Raw genomic sequence first — 17,525 nt, 5'->3', positions numbered from 1 at the left:
TTCTTATATCTGGTTAGGTAGGCCAGTTGTGAGTGATTGTATTAAACAATTGTTATATCTAATTAGGTAGGCCAGCTGTGAGGGATTCTACTGAACTATTAATTAGTATATTCTTCAAGTACGAAAGTTACTTTCTTTACACCAATACCACCATTTTACTGTTTAAGCATCTATATTTACTAAAAGGTAAACATATTGAAAAAAATTGAATTGAATCTTAAAAACAAACCGTAGAACTATTTATGTCCTATATTAAATGAAGTACTGGTTGTGCAAGCACAAAAAGTAAAACAGTATTGAATTAGGTTCATTGATATCGGGTTATCATTATAAGCCACAGCCAGTCGATACAACGCACATGTTTATTTAAGATAGCTCATTGATATCGGGTTATCATTATAAACCATAGCCAGTCAATATAGCGCACATGTTTATTTAATATAGCTCATTGAAAGCGGGCTATCATTATAAACCATAGTCAGTCTATATAGCGCACAGGTTTATTAAATATAGCTCATTGATATCGGGTTATCATTAAAAACATAAGCCAGTCAATATAGCGCACAAGTTTCATTTAATATAGCCCATTGATATCGGGATATCATTATAAACCATAGCCAGTCAATATAGCGCACAGGTTTATTAAATATAGCCCATTGATATCGGGCTATCATTATAAACAATAGCCAGTCAATATAGCGCACAGGTTTAGTTGATATAGCCTATTGATATCGGGTTATCATTATAAACAATAACCAGTCATTATAGCACACAGGTTTCTTTGATATAGCCCATTGATATCGGGTTATCATTATAAACCATAGCCAGTCAATATAGCGCACAGGTTTATTTAATATAGCCCATTGATATCGGGTTATCGATATAAACCACAGCCAGTCGATATAGCGAACATGTTTATTTGATATAGCCCATTGATATCGGGTTATCATTATAAATCATAGGGTTATCATTATAAATCATAGCCAGTCAATATAGCGCACAAATTTCATTTAATATAGCTCATTGATATCGGGTTATCATTATAAATCATAGCCAGTCAATATAGCGCACAGATTTCATTTAATATAGCTCATTGATATCGGGATATCATTATAAACCATAGCCAGTCAATATAGCGCACAGATTTCATTTAATATAGCCCATTGATATCGGGTTATCATTATAAACCATAGCCAGTCAATATATTGAACATGTTTATTTAGTTATTGACTGTTAAAGAGGTATAACATTAATTTCCATATCTTTTAAGATTTTCAAGACACACCTGCCTTCCGGTTTGAGTCAAATTTTAGAATCACAGACATCAATCAGCATATCGTTAAAAACTGTGTGGTTTATGCACCTCTTTTAATTTGCAGAAAAGTATTAATTATGACCTGAATATTGGACCAGATGAACTCGTTGCTTTTTTTAGATAGCAATAAGACTTCCGATTCTGTATGGCAAGAAGGTTTATTATATTAACTTTATCAAATGGGTATCAATAGAAAGGAATGGATTATTCTAAAACAGATGTCATCCATTTCACCAGTAATGTTTTCTTTAATGGTTTCATGTCGGAAAGTAGAAAGGTGAATTTTATAGGGTGGTTCTTAATCTGCAAAAAAATGTACCTCGTTTTCATCAACGATTTGCTAAATGAAATTTAGCGGGGAAGGTTCGGTAATTCATTCATCGTGGGTAAATATACCAACCCAGGCCGACAACATATGCGTTATTAGCAATAATGTAGCTAGCCTTCGGCCTCGGAAACAGTTCATCGGGTTGTTCCCAACACTTCGGGAAAGAATTTTGACTGATGACTGAAAAGGCATGAAACAACTGTATACTAAAGAATAAGCACATGATTGTGTATTTTTTTGTTTTTTTCATAAACATGTTACGATCTGTGTCAATTCTAAAACTGATTCTTACATGTTATTTTAAAGATCAAGTCAAGTGCACAAATGCTTAAATATACATGTTCATGAAATGAAATGATATTGTGTTATCATTATAATGAGAGTCAGACATCACATCCTCGATATTCCAGGGGTTCCGATCACTTATGATCTCTACACCCCTGAATTATCTCATAGTAAAACTGGAGGCAACAACATAGAACAGGTAATTTAGTCATTTGATGTACATTAAAAGAGCCGTATAACGGTACACTGTGGTTGACTGTTTGGCTTTGATGTTAGGCGTCGCTCTCTCTGTAGTCTTCAAAAGAAATCTTTGCTAGCCTTTGATCGGTCAAATGTTTTCCGCTAAGCTGCCTTCAATTTCACTATGAGATTGTCCAGGGATGTAGAGATCGTAAGTGATTGGAACCCCTGGAGTATCAAGGATGCAGTCATTATAGCGTGGGTAAGTATTTCTAACGATTAAATGTCAGGTTAGAAAAGAGAGAGTCATTGTTATCCTCAAATACAATTCCCGATAAATCAATAAAACACACAAATGCTCAGTAAGTCCGCAGAAAGGTGTGACTGGTTTATCCATTGGTAATCTTTGTATAAATTAAAAATAAAATAACGTTGACACGTTTCTGGGTACTATTCGAGATTTATGTATATACTTATCTACAACCATTCTTGATAACTTCATCACAAAGTTTTAGTTCAAAGTAGATATCAAGATGGGGGATTAGTATCATAACCAAATAAATAAAAATCCATTTTGTACATTTCTTGAATTTTGGTAACAATACGTTTGGGCAATCCTCTATATGCCGTTACTAAAGCATTTCTACGCTGTGTCTTTCTTTCGTTGCTTGATAAAGGATTTGTATTCATAGCTGTAAGAACAGCCTTCGTGATTTCTTCTACGTTTACATTATTTTTATTTCTAAAATCTGATATTGGGAAGGGTATATCTGCTCTTATATAACCTTGTATCTTAAAACCCTCCCACAATTTCATAAAGTAAGCCAGTTTGTTATTACAACATGCTTGCATTGCAGGATTGTCCACGGCACTCCACATCGTCTTGATAACACCTTCTGTGGTGTTGTTTTTACCAGCTCCGTGAAACATTGCCGTCAGGGTTGTCTTTACATCGTTACTGATGTTCAGTTGATTTATGATGTATTCTGTATCTCGTGTCAAAGTCTCCTGTTGTATTACGTATTGGTACTGGACGTCACATACTCTACACATACTGTAAACAGGGCACCAGTGTCTGTTGATGCTTTTCCCTGACAGAGCCTTTGCTGTTTCACTGTCTAGAAAATCTTGAAAAGAAACGTTAAATCCACATTTGCCAGCCTTGGTCATATACAATCCCTTCCCCAACGATCTGGCAAGTGATTTTGCATTTTGTACAAACCGTAGCAGGAAAAACTTGTCTATAAAGGCTGAGTATAACCTAGAGTATGGATCACGGGAAACAACGACGCCTTGTGTTCCCAGTTGTTCATGGCTCCCTCGCAGATTCTTGGTAAGTCCACCGGTCATTGCATGTATCCTATGTCTTGGAATGCTAAATGCTTCCGATGCAGCCATACCTCTTTGTACAATTAAAAACACAATTGCCCAGAATGTACTTCCTGCCTTTGCAACCTTACAAACACTTACATTTAACTTCTTTGATTGGAAAAATATTGCCGTACTTTGTCGATACTGGATTTTGTAATTGTTCGTTATATGCCGTTGGCGGCACCCTTTGTGTAAATGCTGTATACGATCCTTCCATACAGTATTAGCCGAGTCGACATTATCTTTGTTATCTTTAGATATAAGCTCTCTACCTGAAACAATATAGAATTACATCAGAAAAGCCTGAGCGCATACGAAGTCATCTGTAAATAATCATTCGTTATCCAGGACATAAACATTATAGCTGAATCATTTTGACAAATTCATAATGTACATATATATGTTTTCCTGTTTCGCTATACTGTATGCTTGTTTTCTTTTTCACATATATAAAGCGTATCAACAATGATTAACTTTAGAAATTTTCATAGTTATGCAGTTTTGAAGATTTAGTTTCTCAGGGAAAACACTCCAGCTTAATCAGTTAATTTGATGTCTTTAATTTCAAAGTTATGATAACTTTTATCGATATTTTCCAATCTAGAATCAATAGGATTTTCTATAAAAATAAATAATATATTTTACTTTTTCAGCGGAAGCGTATTAGGCTCATATAGGAAAATGGTTTTTTTTCATGGTAACGGATTTTTTTTTATTAGGCGGCTTTCACTTAGACACAAATGTATATGTCGGTTGCCAAATAATTATATGGCGGCCGACAAATCAAATATTTTACAAACTTTTCGATTTTCGATAATTTTCGTACAATGTTCTTATTTCTTATAAAATTCAATTTTGCTTGAAACAAGCCTTTTCATTTTCTTAAAATTTACTTTATCGGCCCACAAAGAAGCTATAAACGGCGTTTCTGATAGACTGACACAACGGTATAATGCTTTCAAAGAATCCCAAAATGAATTTGGAAGTCATCATAGATTATCTGCAGTATATGGGATTATAAAGATTAATAATTTGAATCATTTTCTTATGTTAAAGAGATATACCACAGAGATCTGAATGTAGTTTCGAATATTTGTAATAGAAACTCGTTTTTTATGAAACGTAATCACAAATACAAAACCATTAAACTGCACAATATGTATATTGTTTCTAAACAACACGAGTAATGAGTATGTTGAGAGTGCCCTATCTGACCTATTCTTGTTTATATGTTTAGCTGACATCTTCAGGAAGACTATTCCATATCTAACCTATTCTTGTTTATATGTTTAGCTGACATCTTCAGGAAGACTATTCCATGTCTAACCTATTCTTGTTTATATGTTTAGCTGACATCTTCAGGAAGACTATTCCATATCTAACCTATTCTTGTTTATATGTTTAGCTGATATGACATCTTCAGGAAGACTATTCCATGTCTAACCTATTCTTGTTTATATGTTTAGCTGACATCTTCAGGAAGACTATTCCATATCTAACCTATTCTTGTTTATATATGTTTAGCTGATATGACATCTTCAGGAAGACTATTCCATGTCTAACCTATTCTTGTTTATATGTTTAGCTGATATGACATCTTCAGGAAGACTATTCCATATCTAACCTATTCTTGTTTATATGTTTAGCTGATATGACATCTTCAGGAAGACTATTCCATGTCTAACCTATTCTTGTTTATATGTTTAGCTGATATGACATCTTCAGGAAGACTATTCCATGTCTAACCTATTCTTGTTTATATGTTTAGCTGACATCTTCAGGAAGACTATTCCATGTCTAACCTATTCTTGTTTATATGTTTAGCTGATATGACATCTTCAGGAAGACTATTCCATATGTCTAACCTATTCTTGTTTATATGTTTAGCTGATATGACATCTTCAGGAAGACTATTCCATGTCTAACCTATTCTTGTTTATATGTTTAGCTGACATCTTCAGGAAGACTATTCCATATCTAACCTATTCTTGTTTATATGTTTAGCTGACATCTTCAGGAAGACTATTCCATGTCTAACCTATTCTTGTTTATATGTTTAGCTGATATGACATCTTCAGGAAGACTATTCCATGTCTAACCTATTCTTGTTTATATGTTTAGCTGATATGACATCTTCAGGAAGACTATTCCATGTCTAACCTATTCTTGTTTATATGTTTAGCTGACATCTTCAGGAAGACTATTCCATATCTAACCTATTCTTGTTTATATGTTTAGCTGATATGACATCTTCAGGAAGACTATTCCATGTCTAACCTATTCTTGTTTATATGTTTAGCTGACATCTTCAGGAAGACTATTCCATGTCTAACCTATTCTTGTTTATATGTTTAGCTGACATCTTCAGGAAGACTATTCCATATCTAACCTATTCTTGTTTATATGTTTAGCTGATATGACATCTTCAGGAAGACTATTCCATATCTAACCTATTCTTGTTTATATGTTTAGCTGATATGACATCTTCAGGAAGACTATTCCATATATAACCTATTCTTGTTTATATGTTTAGCTGATATGACATCTTCAGGAAGACTATTCCATGTCTAACCTATTCTTGTTTATATGTTTAGCTGATATGACATCTTCAGGAAGACTATTCCATATATAACCTATTCTTGTTTATATGTTTAGCTGATATGACATCTTCAGGAAGACTATTCCATGTCTAACCTATTCTTGTTTATATGTTTAGCTGATATGACATCTTCAGGAAGACTATTCCATGTCTAACCTATTCTTGTTTATATGTTTAGCTGATATGACATCTTCAGGAAGACTATTCCATGTCTAACCTATTCTTGTTTATATGTTTAGCTGATATGACATCTTCAGGAAGACTATTCCATATCTAACCTATTCTTGTTTATATGTTTAGCTGATATGACATCTTCAGGAAGACTATTCCATGTCTAACCTATTCTTGTTTATATGTTTAGCTGATATGACATCTTCAGGAAGACTATTCCATATCTAACCTATTCTTGTTTATATGTTTAGCTGATATGACATCTTCAGGAAGACTATTCCATATCTAACCTATTCTTGTTTATATGTTTAGCTGATATGACATCTTCAGGAAGACTATTCCATATCTAACCTATTCTTGTTTATATGTTTAGCTGATATGACATCTTCAGGAAGACTATTCCATATATAACCTATTCTTATGTTTATATGTTTAGCTGATATGACATCTTCAGGAAGACTATTCCATATATAAATCTATTCTTGTTTATATGTTTAGCTGATATGACATCTTCAGGAAGACTATTCCATATCTAACCTATTCTTGTTTATATGTTTAGCTGATATGACATCTTCAGGAAGACTATTCCATATCTAACCTATTCTTGTTTATATGTTTAGCTGATATGACATCTTCAGGAAGACTATTCCATGTCTAACAGCTCCAATAACTAAGGTTTTGTTATTCAGTATGGTCCTGGATTATTATGTCTCGATAACGGGACAGACCGCCTTGAAAATGAAACAATAGAGTATATCCACAAACAATAAAGACATTAAGGAACAATGTATATTGTCTAGATGAACGCTTCGGTAGGTCGCTATAACTAGCTGTGATTACCCAAGGTTTGTGTGATTTATCTGACAAGAGTCATATGGTGGGTCGCTATAACTACATGTAGATGTGATTACCCAAGGTTTGTGTGAATTATCTGATAAAAGGCAAACGGTAGGTCGTAATAACTAGCTGTGATTACCTAAGGTTTGTGTAGTTTATCTGATAAAAGGCATACGATAGGTCGCTATAACTACAAATGTAGCTGTGATTATCAAAGGTTTGTGTAGTTTATCTGATAAAAGGCAAAACGGTAGGTCGTAATAACTAGTTGTGATTACCTAAGGTTTGTGTAGTTTATCTTATAAAAGGCATACGGTAGGTCGTAATAACTAGCGGTGAATACCTAAGGTTTTCGTAGTTTATCTGATAAAAGGCATACGGTAGGTCGCTATAACTAACTGTGATTACCCAAGGTTTTTGAAGTTTATCTGATAAAAGGCATACGGTAGATCATGATAACTAGCTGTGATTATCAAGTTATTTAAAATTTATCTTATAAAAGGCATACGGTAGGTCGTTATAACAGTACTACAAATGTAGCTGTGATTACCCAAGGTTTGTGTAGTTTATCTGATAAAAGGCATACGGTAGGTCGTAATAGCTAGCTGTGATTACCTAAGGTTTGTGTAATTTATCTGATAAAAGGCATAGGGCAGGTCGCTATAACTACAAATGTAGCTGTGATGATCCCAAGTTTGTGTAGTTTATCTGATAGAAGAAATACGGTAGATCGTAATAGCTAGCTGTGATTACCCAAGTTTTTTGAAGTTTATCTGATAAAAGGCTTACGGTACGTAGTAATAACTAGCTGTGATTACCTAAGGTTTGTGTGATTTATCTGATAAAAGGCATACGGTAGGTCGTAATAACTAGCCGTGATTACCTAAGGTTTGTGTGATTTATCTGATAAAAGGCATACGGTGGATCGTTATAACTAGCTGTGATTACCTAAGGTTTGTGTGATTTATCTGATAAAAGGCATACGGTAGGTCGTAATAACTAGCGGTGATTACCTAAGGTTTGTGTGATTTATCTGATAAAAGGCATACGGCAGGTCGCTATAACTACAAATGTAGCTGTGATTATCCAAGGTTTGTGTAGTTTATCTGACAGAAGGCATACGGTAGATCGTAATAGCTAGCTGTGATTACCCAAGTTTTTTTTCAAGTTTATCTGATAAAAGGCTTACGGTACGTAGTAATAACTAGCTGTTATTACCTAATGTTTGTGTGATTTATCTGATAAAAGGCATACGGTAGGTCGTAATAACTAGCTGTGATTACCTAATTTTGTGTGATTTATCTGATAAAAGGCATACGGTGGATCGTTATTAACTAGCTGTTATTACCTAATGTTTGTTTGATTTATCTGATAAAAGGCATACGGTAGTCGTAATAACTAGCTGTGATTACCTAAGGTTTGTGTGATTTATCTGATAAAAGGCATACGGTTGGATCGTTATAACTAGCTGTGATTACCTAAGGTTTGTGTGATTTATCTGATAAAAGGCATACGGTATATCGTATTAACTAGCTGTGATTACCTAAGGTTTGTGTGATTTATCTGATAAAAGGCATACGGTAGATCGTATTAACTAGCTGTGATTACCTAAGGTTTGTGTGATTTACCTGATAAAAGGCATACGGTAGATCGTATTAACTAGCTGTGATTACCTAAGGTTTGTGTGATTTATCTGATAAAAGGCATACGGTAGGTCGTAATAACTAGCTGTGATTCATTTATCTAAGGTTTGTGTGATTTACCTGATAAAAGGCATACGGTAGATCGTTATAACTAGCTGTGATTACCTAAGGTTTGTGTGATTTATCTGATAAAAGGCATACGGTATATCGTTATAACTAAGCTGTGATTACCTAAGGTTTGTGTGATTTTCCTGATAAAAGGCATACGGTAGATCGTATTAACTAGCTGTGATTACCTAAGGTTTGTGTGATTTATCTGATAAAAGGCATACGGTAGATCGTTATAACTAGCTGTGATTACCTAAGGTTTGTGTGATTTATCTGATAAAAGGCATACGGTAGATCGTTATAACTAGCTGTGATTACCTAAGGTTTGTGTGATTTATCTGATAAAAGGCATACGGTATATCGTTATAACTAGCTGTGTATTACCTAAGGTTTGTGTGATTTATCTGATAAAAGGCATACGGTAGATCGTTATTAACTAGCTGTGATTACCTAAGGTTTGTGTGATTTATCTGATAAAAGGCATACGGTAGATCGTTATAACTAGCTGTGATTACCTAAGGTTTGTGTGATTTATCTGATAAAAGGCATACGGTATATCGTATTAACTAGCTGTGATTACCTAAGGTTTGTGTGATTTATCTGATAAAAGGCATACGGTATACGTCGTATTAACTAGCTGTGATTACCTAAGGTTTGTGTGATTTATCTGATAAAAGGCATACGGTAGATCGTTATAACTAGCTGTGATTACCTAAGGTTTGTGTGATTTTCCTGATAAAAGGCATACGGTAGATCGTTATAACTAGCTGTGATTACCTAAATTTGTGTGATTTATCTGATAAAAGGCATACGGTATTTATAACTAGCTGTGATTACCTAAGTTTGTGTGATTATAAGCTGTGATTACCTAAGGTTTGTGTGATTTATCTGATAAAAGGCATACGGTATATCGTATTACTAGCTGTGATTACCTAAGATTTGTGTGATTTATCTGATAAAAGGCATACGGTAGATCGTTATAACTAGCTGTGATTACCTAAGGTTTGTGTGATTTTCCTGATAAAAGGCATACGGTAGATCGTATTAACTAGCTGTGATTACCTAAGGTTTGTGTGATTTTCCTGATAAAAGGCATACGGTAGATCGTAGTATAACTAGCTGTGATTACCTAAGGTTTGTGTGATTTTCTGATAAAAGGCATACGGTATATCGTATTAACTAGCTGTGATTACCTAAGGTTTGTGTGATTTATCTGATAAAAGGCATACGGTAGATCGTTATAACTAGCTGTGATTACCTAAGGTTTGTGTGATTTACCTGATAAAAGGCATACGGTATATCGTATTAACTAGCTGTGATTACCTAAGATCTGTGTGATTTATCTGATAAAAGGCATACGGTAGGTCGTAATAACTAGCTGTGATTCATTTATGCTTTGTGTTCAATTGTGTTTTATTTTTACTTACTTGTTAGCTTAGTTAGTGAGATAACTATGGGAATCGTCCCTCTAGTCATGTACATAGTTTAGTATGTTTTAATTTTATGTTTGTAATTGGAGAGTTGTCTAGCTTGTAAATCTGTCTTTGTAAGTGCCTGTTAGAGGTCGCTCTGTAAATCATTGTACTTACCCAGATACTAGCTACGACTCGACTTAAGATCGCTTAAGTCTCTGAGGATTACCTCCCATCTCTCCTTAGCTACAGCTTAGGATCGCCTAAGCTTGGGGATCGCCCCAGCTCTTAGTGTAGGTCCGCCCAAGCGTGGGGATCGCCCCAGCTTCTAGACTTAACTTAGGATCGCCTAAGTTCATCCATCATATTTTTATATGTGTACTTGTTTTAGTATTTTTGTTTATGTATATAACGGTTAGTTGTAACAGAGCAACCCCAAGAATGCCAAACCTTTAATTTTAATTAGTACTTATGCCTGAACAAGTTACTTTACTGGGTTTAATAAATAATTTTTCTTTAAATATTCTTGTTGTGTTGTGTTTAAAATGTTTATTTGGGTTTCCTAAATAATTGTTTACACACAACACAACCTTCACTGCTGCGCATGACTGTTTTATTAATAGCACCCTAGTCACGTGACCATCTTGACCAATGGTCATTGAGTAGAGATAAGGGTTAGCTGCATCAGTCAGTTTTGGAGGGAGCTTCACCAGCAGCTGAAATTTTGTTCATCCCACCATCCGCCCCTTCTCCCCCTTAACTTGTTCAGGTATTCATTTTTGTTTTTTCCTTTTCATTGTGTTTATGTGAGTATATTTGTTTTTAAGTCCATTTTTGATAATTCATGTCATCCAGTTAGCTTCTTAAAATTCTTTAATTGTTATGTTGTAGTTATCATTTTATTTTGTTTTGCTCATATTTGTTGTATTGTTTCTTTTTAATATTACTTGATATATTATGTGATAGTTGATCTCAAAAGTTTAACTTGTTCACTGGCAGCCTTATTTTAAGTAAAGCCTGAAAGTGAGACAACACTTGGCTAGCTGGTCTGAGCAATGGATAAACCTACCTCCCTGTTTCAGGTTGGGGCAGCCGGCTCGCAGCAAACTTTGTACATTTTCACCTTAATTAATTAATTAATTTCTCTCGCTTTCATTTTCCCGTATTTGGGTTGTTCTGGATAGGTAGGCTCTTAATTCGGGGAATTTTTTACCCCCAATTCATTTATGCTTTGTGTTCAATTGTGTTTTATTTTTACTTACTTGTTAGCTTAGTTAGTGAGATAACTATGGGAATCGTCCCTCTAGTCATGTACATAGTTTAGTATGTTTTAATTTTATGTTTGTAATTGGAGAGTTGTCTAGCTTGTAAATCTGTCTTTGTAAGTGCCTGTTAGAGGTCGCTCTGTAAATCATTGTACTTACCCAGATACTAGCTACGACTCGACTTAAGATCGCTTAAGTCTCTGAGGATTACCTCCCATCTCTCCTTAGCTACAGCTTAGGATCGCCTAAGCTTGGGGATCGCCCCAGCTCTTAGTGTAGGTCCGCCCAAGCGTGGGGATCGCCCCAGCTTCTAGACTTAACTTAGGATCGCCTAAGTTCATCCATCATATTTTTATATGTGTACTTGTTTTAGTATTTTTGTTTATGTATATAACGGTTAGTTGTAACAGAGCAACCCCAAGAATGCCAAACCTTTAATTTTAATTAGTACTTATGCCTGAACAAGTTACTTTACTGGGTTTAATAAATAATTTTTCTTTAAATATTCTTGTTGTGTTGTGTTTAAACAGCAATATAATTTTTTAATTGTAACCTGTACATCACAGATCGCCTCGATAATTTGACAAAATCATTATATATACCTTATTAAGAATTTAACATAATTATGATTGTATGTTTTGTATTATTCTGAAAGGAAAACAACTGTTTTGCGGGAAAAATCAATAAATATAATGCCATTAGATTGTAATTGTGCAGCCAATCAGCGGGAGTCTGGTGAGAAGAAAGTTCCCTATTTTAATGGGATTTGGATTGAAAAGTTTTAGAAATGTGTATTGATATTGTCATATCCTATATTTCAAACTAACACAAAGTACTGATTTTGTTATACTGGGATGTACTTCTATACACATGTACTTGTGGACAATAAAAGGACCGCACAGAGTAAAATCAAAAATAGATTTGTGGAAATCTCCTTTTCAGGGCATAAAATTTCATAGCGATGTAAATGTTTCAGTAAATATATATACTGTACGTTTCTGGCTCCATCTGGATCCTGATTTTTTAAATCTGGATTTTAATTTGACTCTTTGGTTCCGCCTCACATATACCTTTTGTTTTTTAATCAAATGTATTCCGAATCTTTTACCAAACTACAGCAGTGTCATAGACGTGAGGTTGGGTAGGGGAACTCAGTCTACATTTCTTTAATCTTCACATTACAAAAAAAAACAACACACATCTATTTGGTTCCAAGTCCACGTTCATTCTCTTTTTTCTTATATGAAGAACAAGGGAATAACTCGTACAATAAGAGTAAAAATGATCTCCCCTTTGGCCAAATAATGTAATCTCGTCACATGCATACAACTACATACACAACATCCCCACACACAAAATAAAATAATGCATACACAATTTGTACCATGGATGTTTAAGATTAGAAAGAACTTGGATGCGGAATAAAGAAGAAAGCAAACAGCTAGAGGAAAGTATTTTGTTTTAAATGGAACTTTAAGATGTTGCTGCCTTCCCACAGCAATACAAGGTGCAGTATTCGAATGCGGTGTGTCATACATGTAGTGATGTGTGAAATGTGAGTGACAAAAACTTTTGATAAATAACCTTGTTATCGTATGATCGCATTACCCACCATGAAATCATACAATAACAAACAAAAAAACCCATCTTATACTTAGCAAATAGAGAGTCAAATAAAATGCCCATTATTAATTCTTGTCATATTTCACACAAGATATATTGTATTATACTCACTATAATTATACTTTCAGCTATGATACTATTAGGTCAGACACACAAACACACGAAAAAATTATTTTTTAGCCTATTTGACCTCGAATGAAGGTCAATGTCAATGTAAATGTCAAAGTCGTTGAAAGATTTAGCTTGTTTGACCACTGTGACCTTGAATGAAGGTCAGGGTCATTCATTTGGAAAAAAACCGTGATAGTCTTGCATCCAAGCATGCCACAAACCAAATATAAGGTCTCTAGGACTCTTGGTTATTAAGAAGTAGTTTAAATATAGTTCAGCCTATAAACCATGTGACCTTGAGTAAAGGTCAAGGTCATTCATTTGCACAAATTTGGTAGCCCTTTATCTTAGCAAGCCACAGACCCAATATCAGGTCTCTAGGCCTCTTTGTTATTAAGAAAAAGTCGTTTAAACATTTAAACATTTTGAACCCTGTGACCTTAAACGAAGGCCAAGGTCAATCAAAAGCATATATTTTGTAAGCATCTTTTCATGGTATGTCTATGCAAAAACCCAAGCATGTATGTTAAGTATTAAAGGCACTGAAACCTTGTACAGTTTTGGCGGGTAAATGCCAAAATCGCCATTTTTCAAAGGGCTATGTCTCCGCCATTTTGGATAAGATGACCTTGAAACTTGTCATTTCATATTTCTGACAGCATGCCCTTTCATATCCAACCTTCAAAATATTTCTGTGGCAAATTTCGTTTTTTACCTTTGTTTGACCCCGTTGCGAACTCTTGACCTTGACAAAATATCTGATTACATGTCATGAGAAAAACAACCCCCGCTATGAGAGGATCTACCTGAATAATTCAACAGGGACGACGAAGAGCGTATGGTTACGAAGTTATGAACGTTTGAACTTTGTTCCGAAAACGTAGTTTTTTGACGTTTGTGACCTTGACCGTGAACGTTATCATACAAAATCGAACGTACGTTTCAAGAGTTTGTGTACGTACATAATGTGTCCAAAGCTAAGCATCGTACCTTGTTCCGTTCGTGAGAAAAAGTGTTAATAAGGTTTTGTGGAAATAAGAAGAAGAATAAGAAAAAGAAAAAAACAGAACAAAAACAATAGGGATTTCCATCCTGAATGGAAATCCTAAAAAGGTTTTCCTCTATCCCCGAACTATAAAAAAAATAATATTAGCTGAATTGACCAATTTTGACGTGAAATATATGATTATATGATTAGATTGCAATTGGTGTTTGACCATTTGACGAACATCACAGATTGCCAACACAATTGCCAAAATATCAATACTAGATACATTATTTACCTGCATGGGAACATTGAACTTTAAACTTGCGTATGAAAACATTTTATTTGACTTATAGAGACTACTTTATAAGAAACATAAGTATAGCTTTGTTTACATTTTGACACCGATATTATCCTAGATAAGCACTGGCACACATGCATCCCAACGCGTGTTCCACGGATGTACCTGCAACTTCGGCAAACGACAGTAACTGTAAAAAAACATGCATCAGCTTTGCCTCGCTGAACATCGCTCACCGTTTGCAATATGGGGCGCTTTTAACGCGCCCAGCAGAATATATTCTGAAAGAAATTCCTTCATTCAAACATAGTTACCATAAAAGCAAAACCCAATTCATATATATCATCTATACAACATCTTGATAAATATATTTATCTCGCAATCAATTAAGTTATTATCCTTGCTTCAAAAATAGAAGCTTCCCGCGTAATTAATATATCGCCTGTATTGTGCTGTCCCTCCTGGAGCTGTCATCATGTATGGAAACATCTATAGTCAGCTTGTCAGCTTGCCCTGAAGATCACTCAGGTGATGTTCTATAGTATTCGACTGTGTGTGGTTAAAATGATTAAGTATGTATGACTGCATTCACGAAAATCACCTGGGAATTAAGCTCCCGCGTCTCACAAGGGGGGCATAATGCTACCATTGCTGGCGACATAAACTGTACAGTTTAGTTCTGCTGTGTATTTGATATGCTCACTCTCTATTAATGAATTTGTTTATGGCATATTAAAAGTGTATCATTGTGATATTTCCAACGGAGTTTTACAACAGGTTCTCAAATATAAGCCATAGAAATTGATGCGATGTTAATAACATTCTCAAACTATTTGAGGAACTGAGCGAAATCTTGATTGAACGAGTTATCATTTAGTCCATTATAACTCTTTTTCGTTAATATGGAATGTTGATCAGGTTAGCACCATGGAGTACACAATACATGATCTTAAAAGAGTTAACACTTCACGATAAGTTTCTGGTCGGGGCACTCGACAGGAATCGTGTGTATTGTCCCATGTTTTTCTACGTTGGGACCCAACTAAATAACCCATGGAAAATGCTTAGAGAGTTGTATTGATATATTGAGAGCGATTACATGTATGTATGTATGTATGTTTATAGCTGTGTTTATACCACGCGTATCTACAAAAAAAATATAAAAAAAACATGAATGACAATAGTATCGATTTGTCTATACAGCAGTATCACATAAGTAATTATGTTCTACAGTTTTGCATCAGTTGTTAACATGAATACACCCTGCACATGGTCCATGAAATATACATCGAACGACAAATTACTTCATCGGGTTACTTTCCATACATAGCTAAATATTCAGTCAATGCCACGAAACGCGTCTCATCTGACACTTTGGCTGGGTGAGTGATGACTTTGTGTTTCAATGTTGCATAACTTTGGCTTGTGAGTGATGACTTTGTGTTTCAATGTTCTATGACTTTGTTTTGGTGAGTAATGACTGTGTGTTTCAATGTTCTATGACTTTGTTTTGGTGAGTGATGACTTTGTGTTTCAATGTTCTATGACTTTGTTTTGGTGAGTAATGACTGTGTGTTTCAATGTTCTATGACTTTGTTTTGGTGAGTAATGACTTTGTGTTTCAATGTTGTATAACTTTGGTTTGGTGAGTGATTACTTTGTGTTTCAATGTTGTATAACTTTGGCTGGGTGAGTGATGGCTTTGTGTTTCAATGTTCTATAACTTTGGCTTGTAAGTAATGACTTTGTGTTTCAATGTTCTATGACTTTGTTTCGGTGAGTAATGACTTTGTGTTTCAATGTTCTTATAATTTTTGTGTTTCAATGTTCATAATGACTTTGTGTTTCAATGTTGTATAACTTTGGCTGGGTGAGTGATGGCTTTGTGTTTCAATGTTCTATAACTTTGGGTGAGTGATGAATGTGTTTCAATGTTAAATAACTTTGGCTGGGTGAGTGATGGTGTGTTTCTTTGTTTGATTGACTTTGTGTTTCAATGTTATATAACTTTGGCTGGGGTGAAGTGATGACTTTGTGTTTTCAATGTTCTATGACTTTGGGGTGAGTGATAATTTGTGAATGATATAACTTTGTGTTGGACAATGTTGTATGTTCTATGACTTTGGCTGGGTGAGTGTGATGACTTTGTGTTTCAATGTTCTATAACTTTGGCTTTGGTGAGTGAATGGACTTTGTGTTTCAATGTTCTATGACTTTGTTTTGGTGAGTGATGACTTTGTGTTTCAATGTTCTATGACTTTGTTTTGGTGTGTAATGACTTTGTGTTTCAATGTTCTAATGACTTTGTTTTTGTGAGTAATGACTTTGTGTTTCAATGTTCTATGACTTTGGGTCGGGTGAGTGATTACTTTGTGTTTCAATGTTCTATGACTTTGGGTCGGTGAGTGATTACTTTGTGTTTCAATGTTCTATGACTTTGGGTCGGTGAGTGATTACTTTGTGTTTCAATGTTCTATGACTTTGTTTTGGTGAGTGATTACTTTGTGTTTCAATGTTGTATAACTTTGGCTGGGTGAGTGCACGTGATGGCTTTGTGTTTCAATGTTCTATGACTTTGGGTCGGTGAGTGATTACTTTGTGTTTCAATGTTCTATGACTCAGGGTTGGTGAGTGATGACTTTGTGTTTCAATGTTGTATAACTTTGGCTGGGTGAGTGCACGTGATGGCTTTGTGTTTCAATGTTCTATGACTTTGGGTCGGTGAGTGATTACTTTGTGTTTCAATGTTATATAATTTTTGCTGGGTGAGTGATAGCTTTGTGTTTCAACGTTATATAACTTTTGCTGGGTGAGTGATGGCTTTGTGTTTCAATGTTATATAACTTCTGCTGGGTGAGTGATGGCTTTGTGTTTCAATGTTATATAACTTTTGCTGGGTGAGTGATGACTTATGTGTTTTTAATGCTATATAACTTTGGCTGGGTAAGTGATGACTGTGTGTTTCAATGTTCAATGACTTTGGCTGGGTGA

The 17,525-nt window shown here is 34.8% G+C and overlaps 1 protein-coding gene across 1 annotated transcript; it reads right to left on the bottom strand.

The window, feature by feature from the left end:
• Nucleotides 1-469: 469 nt before the first annotated feature.
• Nucleotides 470-3,761, bottom strand: LOC138326775 (carbohydrate sulfotransferase 9-like; the record flags this gene model as incomplete). The annotated part of the gene is made up of 1 exon (XM_069272781.1): nt 470-3,761. A coding segment is annotated over one exon (1,125 nt), but the record flags the coding sequence as incomplete, so codon positions are not given.
• Nucleotides 3,762-17,525: the final 13,764 nt, after the last annotated feature.

Source organism: Argopecten irradians, chromosome 7 (assembly GCF_041381155.1).
Source record: "Argopecten irradians isolate NY chromosome 7, Ai_NY, whole genome shotgun sequence".
NCBI lineage: Eukaryota > Metazoa > Mollusca > Bivalvia > Pectinida > Pectinidae > Argopecten > Argopecten irradians.
Note: the sequence above shows the minus strand (reverse complement) of the source record. Positions and strands in the feature narration are given on the sequence as shown.